The sequence below is a fragment of the Rissa tridactyla genome, chromosome 5 (assembly GCF_028500815.1).
Source record: "Rissa tridactyla isolate bRisTri1 chromosome 5, bRisTri1.patW.cur.20221130, whole genome shotgun sequence".
In the NCBI taxonomy this organism is placed as follows: domain Eukaryota; kingdom Metazoa; phylum Chordata; class Aves; order Charadriiformes; family Laridae; genus Rissa; species Rissa tridactyla.
In genome coordinates this window covers 56,426,242-56,450,405 of record NC_071470.1, presented here as the reverse complement: position 1 = coordinate 56,450,405, position 24,164 = coordinate 56,426,242, and the positions used below count along the sequence as shown (strand labels likewise).

Here is a 24,164-nt window from a genome sequence, read left to right as displayed (position 1 = left end):
ATTGTGAAAATCTTTCACTGTGAGAACGTTCACATAAAACCGCTCAATAATAAACAGATGAAAGCTCATTATTTTGGGAGACAAACTTCTCTGGGCAGCATAAAAAGCTGCTTTTTCCTTTCTTCTGTAAAACTTAGTACAATTAGGCAGCTCCTGACAGGCATTTTAGCTGCGTTAACGTATTTATTAGACATGCAACATGTCTGTTGTTAAAGTCATTGTTAAATTCAAAAACTCTGTCAGAGTTTGACTTCAATTACTAGAAGTATCCCCAGAGAGCCCACACTATTGACTGTTCTGAGATTCATGGACAACAGTCATTTTGCAGTAAGAGAAAGAGAAGTTCTGTAAGTCTAAAATATCTGCGTTCTTCCTCTTTTGTACAAAAAGCATCACTTTACAAAATAAATGCACAACAGAGCTAAGTATAAAATACTTAACTAGAAGCAGGGAGAGAACGAGGAAAGGTAATGCTGAAACCAAGCTGACAGGGCAGGATTTTAACAGTGCCTCAGTTAACTTCTACTGCTTACATCCCACTGCACTTCAGCTCTTAAATTCAGATACTCCTGAAGACTTTACCCTTAAGAACTGTCTCACATTTATTTCCAGGGCTACAACCACAGATCCAAAGTTGAAAATGATAAGAATTTCTGACCATTCTCACTTTACCATCTTGCATAAAGTACAGATTACATGATGAGCCTTAAATAATTGGATCTTTCTATGTGACTCAAATACTACACCGTCATTTGGTACAAAATATTCTTAGTACAGAAATGAAAGCTGTGGTATTGACAAATAGACAGCTATTAGTAACATACTCTGAGAATAACACAATCTTAAAAAGTAGGTGCAATCAACTGTATTAGGATATCACATCACACGATTTTCATTTGTGGAATTTTGACCACATTATTTCTATTGTCTTCATTTCATTCTGTTTCTGCCTGTCAACCAATGCTGTCAACATCAGCTTTCGATTCACATCTTAAAAAACATGCTGAAAGTCAAATGCCTGTGCCTTGAAAAAGTTCAGAATTTTTTAACCTTGGCTGACATAACAGAACACTAAGGTCACAAGGCAGCAGAAATAGGCTGTTAGCACACCACCACTTAAACCTAAACCTCACGTGTCACGGGTTTTCACTTTTGCCTTTGACATTAGCTACCAGAAAGATGTTTTTAACCTTACGGAGTCAGAACAAATGCTACTGTTTAGGAAAACGAGTAGTGGCAGTGCTGGGGCTGCTTCAGAGAGAAGCCAGCCTGCAAAGGGGTTAGGTGCGTTAGAGCATACTGCTCAGCCCATCTTATTTTCCCCAAAACACATCTTTTCTTTTTTTCACCAGCACGGATGGGCACAGTCGGAAACTGCAGGACAAGCACCGCTCAGTTTCCCAGGAGGCACACTGTACGATTACTGGCAGGTCCTGCTGGTTCTACATAAAGGCCTGTATGAATATGCTGACAGCTCTCTTGATCCACCTCCATGCACCCATCATCTGTAACAGCGGGCTTCCCTAAGGAGTCCGGATGTACTGCACATGGACCGGGGGAGCGCCGAAACATTCCTGCTATTTATATGCTCTATTTGTTTGTGTGTTTCTTGTCCATTAAGTAAGGTCTATTTTTTCAATAACAGGTTCAGGCTAATGTTAGCAGTCAAAAAAATCAGCCGTAGGAACATACCTCTTGAACAAATGCTGGTTACTTATAAACTGTGTATTTCAAGCAACTTCTATAAAGACATCTCAGTATAAATGTCTATGCATCAAAAGAGGAAATAAGAAAAAAGCATAAGTTTCCTTTAAAAAAACTGAAAGCTAAAATATATAAACTCGAAGGGTAATAAAAATAACACTTTCACATTGTTTTTCTTTTTAATAAAATACTGTAATTTCTTTTAGTCACTTATAATCTGTCACTGGAATTTAAAATATAAAGCCCAACACTATTAAAAAGTTTAACAAATGCCTTTAATTTCTTGTGGGAATGTCCACTCACCGTCCTGCACTTGAGAATTCATTGTTCAGGCACTTAAATTCCCAAGTTGCCTGCAATTGTATAGTCAATGCAAATCCATCATTCTTAATTTCAAAATAACATAAGACAGTAGTGTACATAAAAGCAGACTGACAGTTCGGGGCAGTATGGAAAGCAGGTCTATAACATAAGCGCAGGCTGCTGAGCACAATTATTTTATTTTTAAGGAAATTAAATGAAAATGTGAATGCAAGGAAAGGACAAGAGTGCTGGCAAATCCGGATGTGACTTCTTTGATTACTGTGTGGCACCACACATGATGTTGGATAATGACCGACTTCAGTGCACACCTAACAATGAGGCACTTATTCCTAGGAAGGTGCAATATACACTGCTATTTTCTTTAATTAGCTTTTGCAGAAGACTCCAGCACTCAGACCCTTCCTGCCTTTTTCTGCCTATTAGCTGACTTGGATCAGGCAACACAAAGGTCAAATATTTAATACCAAATTTACTCAGACTTTGAAAATAGAAAAACAGGGACCAGAAACCAGGTAAAAAACCCAAACTGTTATCACCACACTATAAACAGTAGATCAGTTTTCATTTCCCGCAACTATCACACTACCATGTCAAATGTATGAGAGATTTGTATCACCCTAAGAGAGTTTTGTTCACATCACTTAGTCTGATTACTCGACAATTGCCAAATGCAGAAGTTAGCAATCCTCATTTTCTTCAACTTCCAGCTTTATGTAAATCACAGTTTTGTCTTTACGTAACCTGATAAACAATTTCCATCACTCTCACTTTACAAAGCAACTCGGAAACAAATAAAAAGCGCAGGCCCTGAAAGAAGAGCAGAGGAAAGGAAAAAAAAAAAAACAAGTTACAACCATGAATATGGTGGAGAGTCAAGCTTTTTCCTGAATACAGGCACAAAGCATCAAGGAAATACAATCAGTTATTTGCTCCGCATGCTAATGACACTGCGGGTTCAGCTTTTGCATACAGCCATCAGTCTATTAGCTTCCAACCCCTTGGCAAGAACTTGTATTACTGTTTCAAGCCGTGCAGGTAGAAAGAGCACGCCATCTGAAATACAGGACCATCTCACCCCTTGATGCTATATTTCTTGCATGATGATCCAGGGGGCGGAATAGAAGTGCTTCACTGCTCTGACCAGGTGGACTTGTACTTAGCTGCTTATCTTCACAGGATGGGAAGGAGGCATAATAAAAATGACCAGATCGTTGTAATATACATTACTTCATCATTAAAAATAAATAAATAAATAAAGTGCTGACAAGAACTGCATTACAAAAAGAGAAAGTAGCAAACTTTTGCATCATGTTCCTGGAACAAACAGGATAAGAGGACAGTAAGTTACAGAAAAACTGCCTTACGTTCTTTGCTTAAAAGCAGCCTTTTGCAGCCACACAAAGTTACCCTGCATTTCAACAATTCATATTTGTCTGTGAACATAGATCTTACTGAAGCGCAAATATCAACTTTCTGATGAACACATTTTGAAAGAAGTATTAGTTCTGTTATTATCACTATAAATTAGAGAGCTGGCACAGGGTATTTTCTTTCAAGTTGCTCAGCTTTTTTCTTAACTGGTTACAGCTGTGAACCTGGGATCAAAAAGCTAGAAGGCAAACACTGAAGCTGCTCAGGAGATTTGAATGCTGTGGGGAGAGCACATGGTTAGCTCTTGCAAAGTCACTGCGATTTAGTTGCTGAATGTCACAACATAATAAAAGAGATGGTTATCAGCTCATCTTAACTTCTAAGTGACCTAAAACGTGGTCTAGATTGCCACTGGATTGCCACTGGCATTGCCAGCGCCGCTGGAAAAAGACAAGCATCCAGGCATTATCAAACAGTTGAGGTTCAACAGTTTTGCTGTGAGGCTCAGTTCTTCTCTTGGATCAGTCCCTGGAATATGGCTTGATCCACAAGTATGAGATGTAAAGCCTGTTTATCAGCCCTCGTACCCAAAGAATGCCTTTCACTAAGAACCTAAGCATATTTTACAGTCCAGACCATTCACACATACTGGAAAGACATCCATCTCTGCAGAGGAACTCCAACATTTCTTTTGCCCGCTGTCCTGGTTTGAGGTAAAACAGAACCAATTTTCTTTTCAGTAATTTTACTTTTCAGTTAAGCCTCCTTTAACTCTCTGAAATTAATGGCATATTCTGCAGACACTGTCTGCTACCACAGTGATAAGGCCTGATTGTTTATGGTTAATGCCAAGGGATGCTATGCAGAGAGGCTCTTGCTTACACTTAACTGCTATAACAACCAAGGTCAGCTAACTTTGTTGTGTGCCACGTTGGAAGGTTGGAAGCAGAAGAGTATAGAGGGGTCCCACCTGCAGGGAGGAGCGGACAGGACAGGTGACCCAAAACTGACCAACTGGGTATTCCATCCCATCTGCCCCATGCTCAGTATAAAGTTGAGGGATCGAAGGGGTCAGACTCTTCTTCAGTGGCCGGTGTGTGAGGAGGACTCTGTCTGTTTGTCTGCCTTTGATCTCAATCTGTGTGTTCCCAAATCCAGAACCAGAATCCAGTTCTCATCTGCCGCTGGAAGTCTGGACTTCCCCGGTGCCTGGCGGTGACGTGATCGTCATCCTGGGAGCTTGATACAGGTTGTATATATTGTATATATTTCATTATTTTCTTATCTTTTCTTCTTATTTTATTATTAATATTTCATTAAAATAGTTGCCTTTCTTTTTCAATCCATAAGTCTCTCTCCCTTTTATTCTTCTCTCTCTTGAGAGAGAAGTTAGAGAGAGCATCTGTTGTTCATTTTAGTGGCCAGCCCAGCCCAAACCACAACACCAACACCATTACTTTCTGTCATCACCAACTGTTATTCTAGAACAGAAAGAAGAAAGATGGCCCATGGACTGAACAGGACAGGTGCTACATTAAGGTATAATAACATAGGTCACAGTTATCCTATGCAATTTGCATTTTCCTCCCGGCAAAAGCAGACTCTGCATCCACTATGGACATTCAGGTCTCATCCTAACAGGGAATCAGCACACGGCAAGAACGTGTACCCCAACCCCAGGAACAGCTCAAAGCTCTCACTATAGAATAGAATAGATACAGGCTGTAGTCCCCTGAATCAAGGTACATTTGGGACACTGCTGTCAGCAGGCATCTCAGAAACCTCATGCACATCTGCCATGGCAACTTTGTCACCAATACTGTGCAAGAATATTTGATCAATACTGCCTAAAAGGCTTCCTTTAGTCATTTATCACCACATTTTTTCCCTTCCTTAGCATTTAGTGGAAAGTGAATAGTTTAGTTCAAGACTGAAGCCTCCAGCAATTTGCACAGCATTCTGTTGATATTGTTAAAGTAATTAGCACGTATATAAAAACTGTTACATATACATATAACAACTGTTAGTTCACTGCACAGTTTTCAACAAAAGTTCCAGACTGACCAAAACAGAATAATAATGTAGAATAATAAAATCATAACAACCCAGAGTAAAGGGAAAAAGGAGACAGGATACTTTGAAAGATAACAGAATAAATGAGACACAAATCAAAACTGAAAAATACAACATTCGTGTCCATATCTGTTCAAGAAGGTTTAGTAAATCTGGAAATAAGTATTTATCTAATTTTAAAGGAAATAATTCAATCTAAAATCAACATGTCAAAAGAAGGTTAGCAAACATCAGTGTACATTTTTGAACAACATATTTCTAAATGTCACACTTTTCTACCACGCTTCCTCAGCACTCTCACAAAATGTATGAACTTTTTCTGTAGGCTTAGACAACTGGAAAAGGGAAATTCTTATTGAGATATCTTTGTACATGAACATGACCTAGGCATCAAAATATAATAAATCATGCCTCACAACTCTATTTATACTCTATGATCTTTATACCATTACATGTTTTGGAGATCAACTTTTAGCAAAAAAACCACAGTGAAACTATATTGATAATTTAGCAAGAGAACACTTCATCTTTCCAACTCTTAAGTACGCAGTACAGTTTATTGCTATCTAGCTAGTTCACAATTAGAAACACGAAAATGAGAATGCATAGAATAAATTGTTTTTAATTAAACAAATACTATTTCACTATCCAAACCTGAAAATTTTGACTTTATGAAATAACAATTGCTACCATAAGATTTAAATAATTTGATTCCGATTCAGGAGAGCATGTAAATACACACTTTACCTTAATCTCATCGATTGCATCTAAAGGAGAGCAATTTTTTCCCCTGCGTTATCCCACTGCAGATGCCATTCCCTCTACAGATGTCAGTCCCAGTATCATAATAGCTACACCAGCAACAGACCTAATATATGAGTTCATTACCCTATAACTTCAGGCGACACACACAGCATTTGGGGGAGAGGGATCAACAATACTTCTGTGATTTCAATAAGAAATTCTCTTCCTTGGACTTCACTTTCTTACCTTGGTTGCAGGTTTTTCCAGTGTATCCCGGGTGGCACTTACACTTGTTTGGCCCAATGCATTCACCATGTTTGCATCCTGGCTGGCATATAGCTGCAAATAGAGGAATATTCATTATTCTTCCACTCCAGTCAAGGCTGACAGCACTTCACTTTGAAACAAATGGCAACGACCTAACAAATAGTACCTTTTATGCTCCTCAGTTCAGCATCATTATGTGCTTCAAATACCACTGTTCAAACATCAGGTGCACTTTCAAAAATAACCACCACCCCAATACACATGGGAAGAGCGAGATACTCGTTAGTAGTCTGCTTTTGTACAACACTACATTGTGCTGTTTCTGGGATATTAGACTCTCTTAATACCTAATCAGCAAGCAGGCATCGTGCCTTCACTCGCTCTCTCTCTATGTATATACTATGATTCGTGCCATTATTTTTGGTAAAACCAGAACATGCTCCTGCAATGCAGAAAATGCGTTCATCGATGTCCTAGGTGACACACAAACAAAGCCATAGTTCAGTCACCGATAGGCAGTAGCACAGATCCCAGCATTCACCATTTTCCTCTATAACCATAAGGAAACACTCTTTACACCCATTATTAAGCAATGTTTTGCCTGAATCTCTCCCTTTCAGCTGTTTGGATTCTGGCATGGGAATTACTTTTATTTTTTTTCTTGTGGAGGAAAAAGGGAGTGGGTAAAAGCAAAAGCAACACTGTAATATGCTGCCTTATCACTGCACCCATCCAAGTCACTTTGACTAGGAACATTTCAAGCATTTACTACCCAACCTGCTGTACAGATATAGTCTCAAAATGTGAAGTTATGGTCTAGTCTGCTTCCAGAGTCAAATTTGCCAGGTAATTTCTAATTCCCCAAATGGAGCATAAACACCAGACCCCAAGAAATAATAATTAGGAAGCCATTTTTTGGTACCTCTCTCAATATAACACAAAAAAAATTTCATAAAACAAACTTCTAAAACTTCAATAATAAAACAAGCGTTGCTTTTGAAGAAATATATGAATTCATGCACAAATGTATTTCTACTGATGTAGGATTAGCTAACAGGAATATTTTCAGAGTGCAATGAGTCCTGCATAACTCTGGAAACAATTTTACAGCTGAAAATTTTAAACAACATTTCAAAGTCTTTTTCATTAGAAATGTCTTTCTATTACTAAACATACTGTTTCAACATACTGGAAAACTGAAGTATTTACTATGCTTTAAAATGCTTTTTATCATTATATGACAAAACGCAGATGCAAAATTATGGTGAGCTTACTGTTTAAGCAATATGGACACAAATTTGACAGAAATTGAAGGGTGGCACAAACTGAATACCCTGTAATCAGGATTTACTATTTACCTTGGCTTTAAATTCATTTTCTAAACTAACAGTATCATTTGGAATTTGCAAAGTAACTAACTAGATCCAGCTGTAATATTAATTAATCTGACAACACGCTGTATCATAAAACTGGATGTATTAAGGATTTAATTTAACAGAAGTCTGTCAGAAGGCACTCAAAAACATAGCTTGCATTCTAGCCAAGCTGTTCAACGGGGTTGAATAAAAAAAAAATTAAAACAGAAACAAGAGATTCGTTTTGGTTGTGGAAAAAATATGCAAATACATCTCTGATGTTCTAAAATTTTTTCCATAAGATTCCAAACATCCAGAATCAGCAATTCCCACAAATGCATCCACAGAAGCAACTGTTAGCCTAGAGGGAGTTTGCTCCAGTTTTAGGACTGCATTTGCCCTTTATTATCAGGGCATTTTTTCATTTAAACATTATATATATGGCCCAGGATATTGCCTCAGAACTTAAAACCTTATTCTAAAACTACAGCACTACTCTTGACGCGTCTCCCTGACACGATGATGCAGTCTCTTTCCAAAAACTGTCATAAGGAATATCTTAAAAAGCTACAGAGAGGGATGTTTCTAGTTAACGCAAGATTTTTGTTTTGGTTTGGTTTGGTTTTTTTTTGCAATAAACACTGTCCAGAAACGAAGAAATAGGATTCAGATTCGGAAATGCCTCTCAATTAAAGCATTGAGAAAGGGGATGCTTAGACTACTAAAAGGTATGTTTCAAAAAGAATGCCCAAACTTCTAGAACATTGTACTTGGAAACAATTACTGCTTTTTTAATCATTATGGTCATAAGCAGAAAAAAAGACCATCTTTGTGTAAGAGCCCATTTAGACACTGAGGCTCTTATCTTCCTGACATCATAGACCCAAGCCTAATTAGAGGTGATGGTGGCAAAACGAAGACTGTGAAAATCAACTTCATGATTTTGAAGTCACTGGGGAAAAGAAAAAGATGCTATCTAAACTACAGCAGAGACACAGAAATGACTATAAATATGTTTTTGAAAGCTTTCATGAAATTTCAACTGCACTTCAGTGAAAATCCCTATTGTGGAATAGGATACAATTAGGTAATAATTACTCTTTAAAAAACACAAAGCGCCATGGAATCAGCTTGGTGTGAAGTGTTAGTGTTCAGTAGCTGAACCTGTGGAAACTTTAGTTTAGCTGACTTCATTAAAAATCTCGGATCTTCCTTCAATTGCATAGATTGTAAATTAGCAGCAGCTCAGAGGAAAAAAGATCTCCTACTTGAAGATGAAAAGCCTTATAAAATTCAGTAATGAAATAAATAAGATTTTAATCTCATTTAGAAATGAAAATGTTTCTCTAATTCAGAAGGTCAAATATGTTTGTATTAGGAATCAGATATTTTGCATAACTCTGTTAACCAAGTAGGTCAGACATTGTACTAGAACAAAAACTCTGTATTAGCATTGGTTTAAAACAAATAATATATAACTGTCTACAGATACAAAACATGTAACATAGGGCTTGTTATTAAATCAAGCAATGGGATCTATGGGATCTTCAAGAGATCATCTAGCCCAATACATGTCAACAAACTTAGCTCCATGCTATGCAGTATTTAATGTCTTGTATGACATACAGGTGGGTAACTCCTGGTCTACATCTACCTCCTAGTCTCAAGATACAATTAAGAAATGCACTTAAATCTCGTGACAGATCTCTCTCTTCTGTTTTTAAAAATCTTAGTTAAAGGAGATCTCAGGCCCTCAGCTGTCTACAGCTCAAGAATCTCTATTACCACACGGAAAGTTTCCTAATGATTAGCAAACCACTATCCATAAAGCCACAGTCATCATAAAATGCTTTTTTTGCACATTAAACAGGTATTTGGAAACCTATGTTTGTTGCCAAACCCTGTACTTGAAGAAATCCTGTTTATTAGAGTACATTCTATGCACTTTGGCTACTTCAGTATTATGCATCTTATTTATACACAGCTGCAGAAATTCAATACAATGTTATAATCGAAGAATTTATATACACAAGAGAAAGGCGCTTTGCAGTGAGCTTAGCAACATCTGTAGCTCAGCCAACACCACAGATATACATCCCACAGCATTTCCTATCAGGAATCAAGCCACCCTCACCAAGCAATTTGTATATCCTCCCACTGCTGTGAGCGGGGCTTCGCGTGGTGCTCAGGACTTAAGAAGCAGAGGGCATTCAGCCAAGTCTGCACACCGGGTTGGGGCTCCACAGGCAACATCTACGTGCCCTTCCCACTGGCCTCTACTGGAGTCCTCAGTCCCAGAGAGGCCGGATGGCTCAGGCTCTGCAAATACTCCCTTCTCCAAAGGAGGAACTGCCCCTGCACGGCAGCAGAGATGCACTCCCTGACTCCCAAAGGGTTGAACACGGTCAACAATGAGATCCAGGTATAAAAATAAGCTTGAGCCTGATTTTCAGCACTTCTTTCAATAGCAGGCAAATATTTCAGCTGTTTAGTATGAGTCTAGGCATACACTATGTGTGCCGATGCAACTGTTTTTTTTCTTTGAATTTTCCACTCCACTTACTTTCTTGCAAAATTTAGGATAGGGTAGGGTAGGGTAGGGTAGGGTAGGATATTTCAGTTGCTCTGCTCACACACAAACACGTGGCATTTATCCATTTTTTTTTAAACACAATTAGACTCGTAAGTAGTGGGGAAAACAATCTCCCAACTAATACTTGTTGCATCTTGACAAAAAAAAAATTCCCCACAACTGACCCCAACAACCAACAGACTATCATTTCCCTCTGATCATTTCACATTTACAATGACCGAAGTAAGCCATGTCCATGGACTTCAGTCTGCTACGTAACACTCATTTTCCTACTACGCAAGAAGGAAATGTAGACAGCGGCCTTTTACTTGGCCATAAATCTAACAGAGTACCTATTTTAAAGGTTGGCAAGAAGTACCTTTTCCTCCAAAATAAGATGATAAATACCACATTTTAAGTCTCACTTAAACTTCAGGCCAAATTAAACTTCCTGTAAAAATAACACAAGGAATTGAAACATGAATGAGTGGTTTGGGTTTAAGGTTGGTGGTTTTTTTCAAGTGTGGGAGGGAGGGAGAAAGAATTTCTAGTGAAATGCACGTGCTGCTAGTAGGTGCTATGCTTGTGTAAAAGCCAGAAACCACCAAACTTCCCAGCCACGACTAGCTGCTGGTGATGTCTGAGCATGACTCTATCATTCTGAATTATTATTTTTTAATTGTTGCATAAATACAATAAATAAAAAGCACATTCAATCAATTCATTATGGGTCTATAACGCTGGGGTTTTAAAATTTGATCTATATTTTCTCCCTGCACACAGCTCCCTCAAAACTGCTTTGGAAGTCCCCCTCAGGTTTTGTCAGTCCCTCTGCACTAAGCTGCCCATCTTTTAAGGGCAACGGTTGGCTCCCACATGCTGTTCCCTCTATTTCTTCTCATCTAGAATTTTAACGTTAATGATTTATTTTCTTGATTACCTAACACTGTTTGGTGGAGTCATAACCAGTCAGTTGCACTGCTTGATCCCTACCTGCCTAACTCCTGCTCTTTACTTGTGGCCAACAATGGAAATCGCTGAACTTTCTTAGTGGAGTATCTCTACCAATTCAACCCTTCTTTGGTTTTCCAATGCTCCTAGCTAAGTTTTTCATCAAAACAGCCTTGAGTATAATTCTGTGTATAATTCTTACATTCTTTTTCTCTGCTTTATCTCTTAATTTCTGTTCCTTAATAATTATTTCTTATTCCTTGCATTTTCTTTCTTGCACAATGCCCTTAAGAGGGTTTCATGACAGAAGTTGCCCTCAAATTCTTTTATTGCTTTTAATTGCTTTAAATGCTTTTCTGCAACCCCTCCACTCAAATCTGCCTCAAAATGCCAGACTGCAGATGTCCAAACTGTCCTTGAACTTCTATTTTCACCTCTCTGAAGTCTAAAAATATGCATAAGAATACCTGCATCTAAACCAAACTATGCTGACCGCTTGCCTGAATGGCCTTGCTTCTGCCCTCTCTTCTCAAGTAACATTTATTTTGACTCTAAATCCCAGCTCCTTAAAATTCAGTTTGCTCAAACACAGGAAGTAATTTGTGCATCAGCCCAGAGATGATTGCATATTATTCAGCCTCACAAACCTTTATTGGATCCACTTATACTGCTGAATGCACAACAGGCTTCCAATCTTAAGATAGCTACTTGCATTCCCCCAGTGCCGACTTTATATCAAGACTTGTATATTGGTGAAACAAGCTTTCCTCTATGCCTCCTCCTCCACCTGAATCTGGCTCCCTTTTTCCTGTGATGCTAACAGACCACAACCTCAAGTTCTACACTTCTCTTCCTCAGAGCCAGCTTCAGCTCACGTCTGTCTACTTCTGTTTACTTTTTGCAATTCTTTGCAAATTATGCAATTGCATAAACACACGCTCAGGAAAACAGATCTGCCTTATTCACAGTAATTTCGGTCTAGGATCCCAAAGATATGAGCTAACTTGTAAAATAAATCACTGCAGCTCTTTCAGAGCTATATATTTCTTTTTTGTTCAACTACATACAAATGCAGGAGAATGCATAAAGCTTAAGCTGCCACACAGTTACCAGCAGGTGGTAAAAACATGTCATACCCATAGTTCACATTACAGAATTACTTCTGAAAAAATAACTTTGCTTCCCAAATAAGTGTACTAGCCGTCACAACATATATCTCTGCAGAGCTTAATAAACCTGACTAGGGCAACTAGGGTATTAATTTTCAGATAATTTCATATGCAAAACTTTCCTTACTCTATTTTTTGAGAGATAATAAATGTCCTTGGCCAGATTCTGTAACTAGAGACTGATAATATCATCAGATAAAATGGTAGTATCTAATGCCTGAATATTTTTTCACAAATTACTTGCACTTATTTGAAACATTCACGATAACAAATGTTGTCAAAATGCATGCTTAAGCTTCCATCTAAAACATACAGTTCCATTAAGTAAGCAGCTCCTAATTTTTCATGCACAACTATTTGCCTGGGTAAATCAGTTACTCAGTTTGCACGTATGATCCCAACAACAGCACATTAATATGACAAACTGCAACCAGTGAGGGCTATTCATCGCACTGAATTCTTTGCTTGCCTACGCTGCCAAATGTGTTTCTAAACTGCGTACACAAATCCAGAGCCTGGTTCATTAATGCCTTGCTATTCAGAACAGCACTTAAAAGCACGTGTAACTTTAGCATGGGTAACGCTGAAATCAATAGGATTTAATGAAGTCAGTGAAAGTTAAACTAATGGTCATGCACTTAAATAGTCTTTTTAAATACCAGTGAAAATTTGATCTAACACAATGCAAAATTAGAAAAGCAAGAAATATTTTGTGCTTTGTCAATCTTTTCATGTTTGCATTTCAAATGGCTCATGATAATTGCTTAAAGAATGGTGCTCTATCATCTCAAATGGCTGTTACCTGAACCTTTCTGTGCATCTACTGAATTCCAGGAGGCAGAAGCAGGCTAGCATATGACTGTCTCCATGCGTGGTGGCAGAAAACAAACGGGGCCTTATTGCTATTTTATTTATTAGAATATAACACCCACTGGCTTCAGCAGAGTAACTTCTGTATCACAGTAACAAAGCTGATCAGACGAACAGCTGATTACTTTGTTCCCCTTTCTAAAGACTGGTACTTGGGTACTAATGCGAACTAGTGCTGATTTCATTTCGCTCTAACATGCCAGACTGTATGCTGCTGGGGAGCAGGGGCAGTTAAGTTTCCCTGTTGTGGGAATGACAACTTGTAGTGGAGGTGCAACGCAGGCAACAGGGGGCAATAAGTGCTTCAGCCATCCCAAACTAACCTCCCACTGCACATGATTCAATACCACGAAAGCAAACCAGGCCTCTTAAGTCTGACAGCTTGTAAGTATGATGCTGCGAGTATAAACAATTGGCAGGAAGAAAAAAATATTGCCTGGGGCTTGAGGGTAAAATAAAGAAAAAGAGTGAAAAGGGAAGAGTGCAATAGTCTAGAAAGTAAGTATCTCATTGGATAGGTGACTTGGATAAAACAGGCCTGTTAATTTCCTCCCCCCCTCATCTTCCCCAAATCAAATGTTTAAAAAAGGAAAAAAATTAAAAAACATCTACATCTTCTTGTCACGTATTATAGTTTTCTGTAAACTTTTGACTTAGAGGCTGTAACTCCAAGTCATAACCTTGCCAAAATTATTTCAAGAAATATGTTCAGCTAACCTTTGGGCTGGCACCTTAGGCTGGCTATTCTCTGCCTTAAGACGTAGAAAGCTGCAAAACAAATGTCCAAAAAAAGAAATTCCAGCTTTTTTTTTTCTGTAAGGAGGATGGACTTGGCTGGGGTTTTTATCAACTTGTTACATTCCTGGAGACTTACACACATTCAACATTCAGAGCTTTTCTGAAATAAAAAAAATTCTAGTACACATTTAAAAATGGAAATACCTTACATCAGTATTTAATTATGAGATTTAACAAACACATTCTGATACATAACAATAATTAAATATAATGACGTGATGCTATTCTTATTCAATCAACTAAGGAGCTACACTTTGTCATGTTTCATATGGTACATAGTTGTAAAAATTCTCATGTTTCATGGTTTAGGTTCAATGTTTCCATCAACAGAACATAAATGCTTTTCTTAAAGAGACAGTATCCTTTCATTTAAATATAGGTATATATTTTTAATGCTGCATCTCCACAGAGCAAACATAAAGGGTTAGCATCTGGATGCTAATTTGAGAGTAATTAAAATTACACCCATTTATAAGAATCTGAACATCTGCAAGCAATAAACATGCTGGCATATAAATTTACTGCTCATTTTTATAATGTTTAAATTTTGAATGTCATCCAAATTAAAACTAATGCTTATAGGCTTTTTCAGCTCTTACTACCATATGAAACTAGATATGCTACGAAAGTTAAATTAAGATGGAAACACAGATTTATGTTTTGGGCTTATTTTAAATCAATTTATTTGCCAATAAAATTAATGTTAGCAGCATAGCTGGTTAGGCTACATAGCCTTATTATAAAAGACTGGGATTTAAGCAACAGCAGCTCTTTGTATTTTAAGTAGTTTGTGACCAACACTTAAGGGTTTGCTATGATTGCAACTTATATTGGTTTAAATTAGTTTTAACCATATAGTCCCTTAGGATTTGCTATAGTGGATGGAGGCTCCCCAAGTTATTGCTGGGCTTTGAGAGAAGCTCCAAATACAAGTATAATGCAGTTGTAAATTGTCAAATCATGTTACTGTTGAGATTTCCTCGGGAAAAACTGGACTGCAAATTTATTATTCTTTGTATGAAGTACATGAGGGATGCAGTGGGGAAGTGGGAAAGGATACTGTATCTTTAACATAGTAAAGTCACAACTGCTTTAAAAGCATAAAGCTTCCAAACTGAAAAAAAAAATGAATAAAAATAGCAAAACCTCATTTTTTCTTCCATAGCAGTATTGCAATTCTGTATAAAATGTCTTTTCTTTGAAAAGTACTACGGATGCACAAAAATATTAGTCATTTTATAAGAAGCAAACATGCTGCATATTAATACTAATTAAACATTGCCAAAACAATGCATCAATATAGACTGGATTCTTGCAACCAAAAATTCAGTAACAAAACTCCTATCAACTTTAAGGAGGTTTCTGCTAGCAGGTCAGCCTCTTGAAAGACAGTAGTTTCATGGCTCGTTATTGACAAAATCATGGTTTTATTTTTGTGCATCGTGGACTATACAGAATTGCCACTTCCACTGAAAGCATTGTTACGTGCAAGAAACAGAAGTCCTAAGCAGCTCCCATTGATGTATGAGGTGATTTATATGGGTAAACTCCCATCAACATTATCGTTGGTTATACAGAGTCTCCTTCCAGACATCAATGAGAGCACAGCCGCCTCCTCCCCCCCCTCGCATCTCTGGCAGTAGATTGCACAGTACAGATACAGTCTTTAAGCTCGTTAGGACAGAAGCAGCAGCACAGACAGTGTAAATTTCTTCACAACTGTTGTGAGAGGGCAGCAGCATGCACAGTTCCCAGCAAAGCATTTGGTTATGCCTGCATCTGCTATCTCAGCTTGTACAAGCTCCCCTATCTCTCTTGCAGGTCCCCCTTAAGAACCTCCTGAAACAGTATGTTTTCCACTAGGTTTGACTAAATCTAAATGCTAACCTGACATCCTTCAATTAACATTTCTTAATGATGCAATACTACGAGGGGGTGTAAACCGATGGCTTGATTTACACTTTTACTAACGGGCTGTTTTACTGTCTACCTTCTTGATTGCTCTCTCCTAAGCCAATTGTCATGGGTTTAGCATAAGGTGGTGGGAAACTAGTTTGCTGACCTATTCTGGTTTTGCTCTCTAGGTAGAACACTGAAATCTCAGCACAGGGATATAACCAGATGGAGATACAACAGATGGATGCTCTGAAAGAGCACGCTCATCTTCACAACCCCTTCTCAAGGCAGACTTTATAGACTTTGTTATTGTTTAAGGAGAATTCAACATTGAAAAGAGTGAAGTAATCAAATAACATCATGACTTGTAAAATCCATGTTTGGTGGGATTTTATTCCTGTTAAGCATCTACTGCTGGTCAAACTTTCTGTCCACCAGACAAAATCTCAGAGTACCCTCTGCTGACTCCACCAGTCATGCAGACTCATACCAACAGAGCCTGCGACAGTCGATCTGCATCCATGTTTAGAAGTTGCAGATCCAACCTTCTATTTTGTACATATGCGAACACAGCAAAAGGAACCGTTTTTGCAATTGCCTCTAGCAAAGGAGTTGTCCAAACTGTAATCCAGAATAAGAATTCAAGCTGGTTTATATTGTTTTTCTTAAAAAAATCTTGCTTAATGTTTTAAATCTATGTTAAAGTAGTAGCTCTTTCTACAGTTCTTGGGTGTTAAAACTGAAGCTGGAATTTTGAAGCAAAAGGCAGCCTACATCTTTAGTGTACCTTGACTACATATAACTAGCATAAAGATCAATTACAAACAGACATGCAGCCAAGTACAAAGCAAGTGTATTTTGTTCATGAAAGACACACGCATGTGGAAACCATTTTTATAGCTTTTGAAAGAACTACGGAGATATTTGTAAGCCAGCTAAAAGCAAGGCACATAGACCATTAGTTCTAAGAATAACTTTCAGGGAACCAAGACAGATTAGTGGCAAAAACGTCCACAAGGAACTACTATTTTTCAAATGACCCCTAGCATGGCCTGTTGGAAACTGAAGGAAAGAACTTCCTCTTTCATTCTGGGTAATAAAAAGCATGACGCTACTTCTCATGTAAGTCTCTGCATGAAATGTGTGCATCTCTTATCCCATATTTTAGTTTTCTGATAGGCTAACCAGGTTCCCTAGCTCAGTATGTGAGTATATATTCACAGTTGATTTCTGTACACCGGATTACGAGCAAGGGTCAGTCAGCAGTGGTTCCAATGACTTCCCTGCTGCTCTGACCTAGCAGAGAAACTTGGACAACAAGGCCCAGATTATCCTTTCCTTGAGAAACACTCAGGAAGACAGCCATCCCTGCAGAATACTGTCACAGATATCTTATTACGGGGATGAGACAACAGGCTTGAGCAGGTCTCCTAGACCACAGTAGCTGTAATACAGGAATGGACACAACTGTTTTCTATTCTGCAGTTCACATTTCCCATCCAGCTCAAAGAACTGAGCTCCACAGCTCTACCACTGCTGGAAATTCTCTTCCCCCAAGTATTTCAAACCATGAAAATTAATGCTGAATAACACATTTTAAAAAAAAGAAAAAAAAAGTTGAATCAGCTTCCCAAGGCAAATTTTTTCTTCTGGCACACAGAAAAGTGCGTTTGTGCAAGATATGTGTGATGATGCATGCCCCAACTTGGTTTTCCCTGTATACTTTAAAACCCGTTTAATGGGTTCTGGGTTAGGACAACACACACAATACCACAGATGAATTGCCTTACAATGCAAAAAGAGTTCTGAATTAAAAATGTACTGTTAATACCTGCTCTTACCAAAAACATTCTGTCACAGGAAGTCAAAACACCCTAGTCTGAAAGAAGAAATCCTGAAGAAACTCTTTCTAGCCTCACTTTTGCTCTGGATTATAGTTTTGCTGTGTGCACAACAATAACACACAAAAATGCAAGAAAACAGCCCTATTTTTACACACATCTCATCAGGTACTTTATCAACATAGCGTTTTTCACAGAAGTAGGCTTCTGTGTGATTACTCCCACTACTACTTATTGAGGTGCAGGTAAATCCCCCAGGCTGGGCAACAACATAGGAATTTTGGACTAATTTCAACTAGGATATTTAACATCTGACTTTAAAGCACTGATGCTGTGAGTCCATCATTGTAAAGGGTCAGCTCTACCGATGATATAAACCTGGTTTATATACCAGATCAAAACCTCAGAAAGGCTACTTACTTACGTTGGTGATGGAATATATCCACTGTTCTAAATCTAGATTAGGCTGCTAAATAACTGTGGATGGATTTTCAATTTACAAGGACTTAGAAATGCCAATGAACTTATTTGAGTTACATTCAGACCCTTTGAAAATATGGCTGTATTTGTATCAATCTCAAAATGGACCTAGTTGCCTAAACATAGATCTCGCTTTGGTGTTCACAACCTGCAAGGAAGAAGAAAAAAATCCAACCTGTTTCAAAGTGCTTAATTATTTCAGTTAGAGAGATGCTTTCTAAGTGCATTTGCTGGAATTGGAAAGGGCATTTGGGAAGGCAATTTCATGTCACTGAAGACAGAATATTTCTACTAGCTGAGATGTTACAGCTGACACTGACAGGCTTTGGAAGCAAGTTTACAGACAGATCAGACCTGCATGCACTTCCTTACATGTACAAGTCTTGACAGGTGTAATTTATTAACTGGAGACAGAGGATGTTTTAAAGGAAGAGTGTAAATTAAAGGAGGGGCCTGATCTTCACTTCTTCCTACATGTTTATAAGGGTGAAAGAGACAGCGGAGTTATGCTGACTCGCGTTACTAAGCAGCAGTAAGCACAATTACGTCCTACGTGCACTCCTTTGTCAGTCAAAGGGACATAAAAGGAATTACTCCACATTCACAAAAGCAAGTTTAGCTAACACAGTTCAGTTTCCATTTGCAACTGTATGGATGGGTTATGGATGGAAGATCAGGAGCACTGAGTTACCAAGGCTTAATCAGTTACCACTTGTCAGCTGTGCCACTATCCTACTTTGTTAGGGCTGACATATACAGGCTTAAACCTCTGCCACGAATAAACCATTACCTTAAAACCCACAGCTGGTTTAAACTAACACTTTTTTTTCTCAGTAGCCATGGGCAGAAGGCATGACCACGCGTGTTTGGTGGAGCAGCTCAGCTGGACAGCAGAAAATTTATCCAGGTATGTTAGTGATCGCTTGCCCATGGCTCATTGTGATTCAGAGGTCTCCGTAAAATGGGACAACCCTGTCACGTATCAGAGCCTAGATTCTTGCTACACTCTGGCTCCAGCATGGCTCTTGCCTGACATTTGTTGTCAGAATGATAAATTCAGAGGTGACAGTGCCTACATAGTAAACTATGCATGAGTAAACAGGTGAGAGTCCAAAGGTGCTGTAGCACTTGCAGGCATGCCAAGGATGGCTCAAACGAGTTTGAGAAAAGCAGTTCAAGCTCACTAATAAAGAGCTCAGCATTACTGCCTGAATATTTACAGCTTCTTTTTTGGACTCATTTGTTAATTGGGTCTCACTACTAGTTTTTAAGCCTGACTCTTTGGCTTTGTGCAAATACAATTTATTCTCGAAACGGCAAAGAAAACATGCATCTAGTAAAGAAAGTCTGAGATGTATTTATGCCACTCATTTCAGAGACAGGACTAAGAAGCTTGCCTTTCTCCATAGAGAAAGTAGGAGAAATAATTGTGTACTTGGCTTTTGGAAATTTTTCAGTGATATCCCTTTGTATAGTAGAACACTAAAGTTTTCCTTTGAGGTCAGGAATGCTGCCTTCTGTGCCAGGTTAATCCTTCATACCAAATGCCACATTCTCAAGGTGGAGAGTTGACTACAGATTTTCTATTTGGCTGCGAGCAAGATTCACTTTCATTTACTGTAATCTCCCGCTCTGTGATATGCCTGGAATTTTCACCACCCACAACTGGGGCAGATTTTCTTGCTTTATTTTTCTAAGAGTTTGGCTCGATTTAAAAACTAGAAGGAGCTGTTAAGTTTTTAACAAGGTCTTCACCCAAATGTCTGAGACTCTTCTGAAGCAGCAATAGAAAAATTATCAGTACCCAGTGTGGGAAAAAAATGCATTTAGACACTTAAGTGATAACTATACTTTCGAAAGTCTGGTCCCAACTACTGGAGATGACCACATAAAATGTATCTGTGCACTTCCTGGAAATGTGCATGGGGAACAAATCTGTGAATAATGGACTAAAATGCACTGAAATGAGGTTTGAATTCACCTAGCTTTAGCCTTAAAAAAAGAGCACTTAGGGTAATTGAAAAAGTTGGCACTACAAATAACCTTGTTGACAAAATTCAAACACTAAAAAATAAAAAATACTTTCTGTGTATCATTACTTTTGTCTCATTTCCAATTTCAGTTATGAATCTTTTGCTAGTATCACTTTATGCTATTACTGTCTCCCAAGATGATAAATATGCAACCCCAAATCAGACTTGGTAATAGCGAGAAATTAAAGGTCAAATATAACTGAAGTCGACTTACACCTAAACATGAGCTGCAATTTACAGTCACAACACAGGAGACAACTTGTCTAAGAAAAGGGTCACAGTGAGACCCTTTTAGTGTTTTGGATTTTTTCAGGTTTGTTCTTTTTCTTTTTTTTTTTTTTAAACAATGCGAACTTTTGCTACTTGACAGTTAAGCCTTTGTAGCCTCAAACATTGAAACACTACATAATTTAAAAAAAAAAAAAAAAAAAGTGTTATGAAAGATGGACATATATTTTATCATCTCTGGAGTAGCCTCAATCAACCTACTCCACATTATCCTTCTTTCTCTACAAACATTCACCCCAGAGAAAGGACTACTTGTTACCAACTAGAGCCCTAAAAATCAAAATGATTCATGGTATGGCCCAAGGGATATCAACCTGAGAACTTTACATCAAAAAACAGTATCAAGGATGTTATGTTCCAGAAGTACTTTACATAGCTTTTTCGTCAGTCATCTTACATACCTATTAAACATTGTGGGCTTTTAACACACTTGGGAAGGAAGAAGCCAGTCTTGCTGTTTACAGATTTGAACAAAACCTTTGCTGAGAGTCGATAGCTGCATTGCCAATGCTATTTCTATCTTGTGCCTAATATTTGCCACCTACAGTCACTGCCCTGCAGACTAAGCAACTTAGAGTATTTAATACCTGTTTTACTTGAAAAATGGGTTGGCAGAAAATAATGTAGTTTGCAGACATTTGTATCAAAATTTAAAAAAAAAAAAAAAAAAAAAAAGAGAGAGAACCAGTATTTATAGGTTCAATCCTGCAAAAACTTAGGGGATATCACTCATGTATGCACTGTTAAACACATGAGCAAGAGTTCCCAGTATCAAAAGCTGTAATTTTAACAAGCTAAAGTCTCTGTGACACTCCTAACAATTTTAACTTCTACACAGTGCTAGCTACCATGACAGAGTAACTTTTGAAGATGTAGTTAATGATGAAGACTTATCTACCTGGTTATCCTGCAATTATATCAAAGATTCTACATAGATGTGAGAATCTCAGAGATATTTCTCTTCACATGTGACCCAGTAAAAGGATGCTGTCAGGTGTTTTTATACCCTTAGTATGGGGTTACTGAAAGAATGTTTGAACTTAATACCAACTGGAATGTTTTCACTGACTTTCTAAGTAAAATGTCAATAATTTGGGTGCAGTGCGTGTAACATGACACATTGTAGCGTTACGTCAGGCTATTAGACCAGAGCACGAAATGAAGCGGAAGCCAAACAGAAATTCCCAAATTCTCATTGCCCAAACTAAAGTTTACCTTACTTGATTGCAATAATTTTTAGTACTGTTAATAACAGACAAAATTTTAACCCGACAACATCCTTATAAGTAAGTCAGACTCACACGTGCAAAAGCCTAAGCCCTGCGTTGTAAGAATATGTGTGAACATGTGAAAGATGTGACTAGGTGTGTACAAGCCTTTTCTACAAGTGACTAGAAGCCCCAGCAGCAATGATACTCACGTTGGCATTGTCCCCAGGACAATCGGGCCCAGCCCCAGCAGCAGTCAATTCTACTTCCAAACCGACACAGTCCTGGGGAGGAGACTATTTGTCTGGGCCACCTGAACAAGAGAATTCAAAAGAGTCTTGTGAAACGTTTTGGAAGTAGCTAAAATCATTCTAGATTAAAAAAAGACAAAGACCATCAAAAGCCTCTTCTGCATGGAGATATATATCCTTTTTTGTGAAACAGTAACTGCTCTAAGCTGAAGCTATGATATTTCTATCGTTAATACTGTGTTTAGTTCAGAAAATGTAAATGGCTATAGGCAAAGCGGAGAAAGGATAATCAGGGTAACTTTGTAAAGCCTGAAAAACTGTCATGCTTTGCAATGTGCTCACTGCTGCCACTCCCAGGCTGGTATTGAATCATTTCCGAAGTCTGAAACAGAATTTATAACATGGAATAAACCACCACAGAATAAAGTTTTGGCGTTGGTTTGTTTCACAATATATGGCCAAATTTTCTCACTGAAACATGAAAGGAAAAAAAAAAAAATCCAAACAAAAGCTTCCTAAACTGTTAAGCAGAAATTAAATGCAAAAGGAGATCTGTAGTCTTCCCTTTTTCCAAGGAAAGGATACCACAGTCTCAAGCAATTACAAAGTATTGACGTAAATTATTAATTTTTTTTTAATGACAAGCTGAAATAAAGCGAACGCCGGATTTGAGCAAATCCTAAAAAGAAGTCTTTGGCGGGGACACCGTGCGGGCTGATCTATTCGCAGGCGGAACGGCCGCGCCGGGCAGCAGCTCCTGGCAGCACCCACCAGTCCCTCTCCCACCTGCCCCGCGGCCCCCGGCTGCACCTGACGGGGCCCGGCCCGGCCCAGCAGCCACACGCTCCCGGGCCTTCGCTTCGTGTCAAAACTTGACTTGCAGTCTTCACCGTACGCTGTTTCAAGTGCCTCGAGGCGTCAATAAACTAATTTTAGTTTTAAAGCACGCGAAGTGCTTTGTTTTTAATACTTGCAGGACGCAACCCTGCCAGAGCCATAAACTTTTTTATACCTTAGCCCGCGTTCAGGTTGCCGGCCGATGGGCGACTCTCGCTTTGGCCGGGCCATGGGCGCGGGGGTCCGCGGCCGAGCGAGCCCGTCCTGGGGAACCCCGGGCCCCGCCGGCCCCCCGCAGGGACGGGTCTCTCGCCCCGCCGGTCCCCTCAGCCGGCCGGCCGTGCCCGCGGGCACCCCTTCTCGGCTTGAGGGGCGGGAGTCCCGCCGAGGGCTGCCGGCCGTCCCCGCCTCGCCGGGAGGCAGCCCCGGGGGCCGGCAAGGAGCCCCCCGCCGCCATTTCGCGCCCCGGGAGTCTGGTGGCAGTTAGGAGCCCCCCGCCCGCCTGGGGGAGAGCCCCGGCTCCCTCCGCTCTCCCCGCGGCGGCTCCGACTCGCCCGAGGAAACACCAACTTCCCCGCCCGGCCGCCCGCCGGCCCCGCGGGAGCCGGTGCCTACCTTCTGTCAAACTCCCCGGCCGCCCCCAGGGAGAGGCAGGACGCCAGGAGCAGCCGCAGCGAGAGCTCCATGGCCGGCAGGGTGGTCCGCCCAGGCGGCTCGGGTTGGGCAGCAGAGGCGCTCCCGCCCGCCTCGCTGCACGGCGGACCGCGGGGCAGAGGGGTCCGGCTGCCGCCGACACCGGCTGCGCTGCCACAGATCGGGCGGCGAGACCCTGCTCTCTCTCCGCCCGCCGCGCTGCCGGGCGGAGGAGGCGCTGCGCGGGAAGCCGCAACGCCGCCCGTCCCCGGCAGAGGCGCCCGCGGCCCGGCCCGACGCCTCCCCGCCGAGGGGCACCGGGGGACCCGCGGTCGGGCCCCCGCTGGCAGGGCCCGGCCCCACGGTACAGCCGGTGCAGCAGGTAGGGGGAACGAGCCCCCAGCTCCTGCCGAGAGGGGCCGAGCGAGGCAAAAGCCGCCGTCTGGAGATACTAAGAAGGGTGGGCTTTGTTTTTATAAGATTTTCTAGGTTGAACTTC

The 24,164-nt window shown here is 39.9% G+C and overlaps 1 protein-coding gene across 6 annotated transcripts in view; it reads right to left on the bottom strand.

Moving 5' to 3' along the window:
* The window catches only part of NPNT (nephronectin), a 54,396-nt gene extending 30,501 nt beyond the window's left edge, over window positions 1-23,895 (bottom strand). For 2 of the 6 annotated variants that reach the window (XM_054203443.1, XM_054203444.1), the window contains exons 1-5: window positions 23,648-23,895; window positions 22,157-22,257; window positions 14,118-14,168; window positions 6,463-6,555; window positions 3,104-3,196 (exon numbers count right to left, since the gene is read on the bottom strand). In XM_054203443.1, coding sequence (XP_054059418.1) covers window positions 3,104-3,196; window positions 6,463-6,555; window positions 14,118-14,168; window positions 22,157-22,257; window positions 23,648-23,718 — 409 coding nt within the window. In that variant the 5' untranslated portion in view covers window positions 23,719-23,895. The remainder of the gene's footprint in view (window positions 1-3,103; window positions 3,197-6,462; window positions 6,556-14,117; window positions 14,169-22,156; window positions 22,258-23,647) is intronic. The other 4 variants (XM_054203446.1, XM_054203448.1, XM_054203445.1 and 1 more) reach the window with 3 other exon arrangements.
* Between the last annotated feature and the right edge of the window lie 269 nt (window positions 23,896-24,164).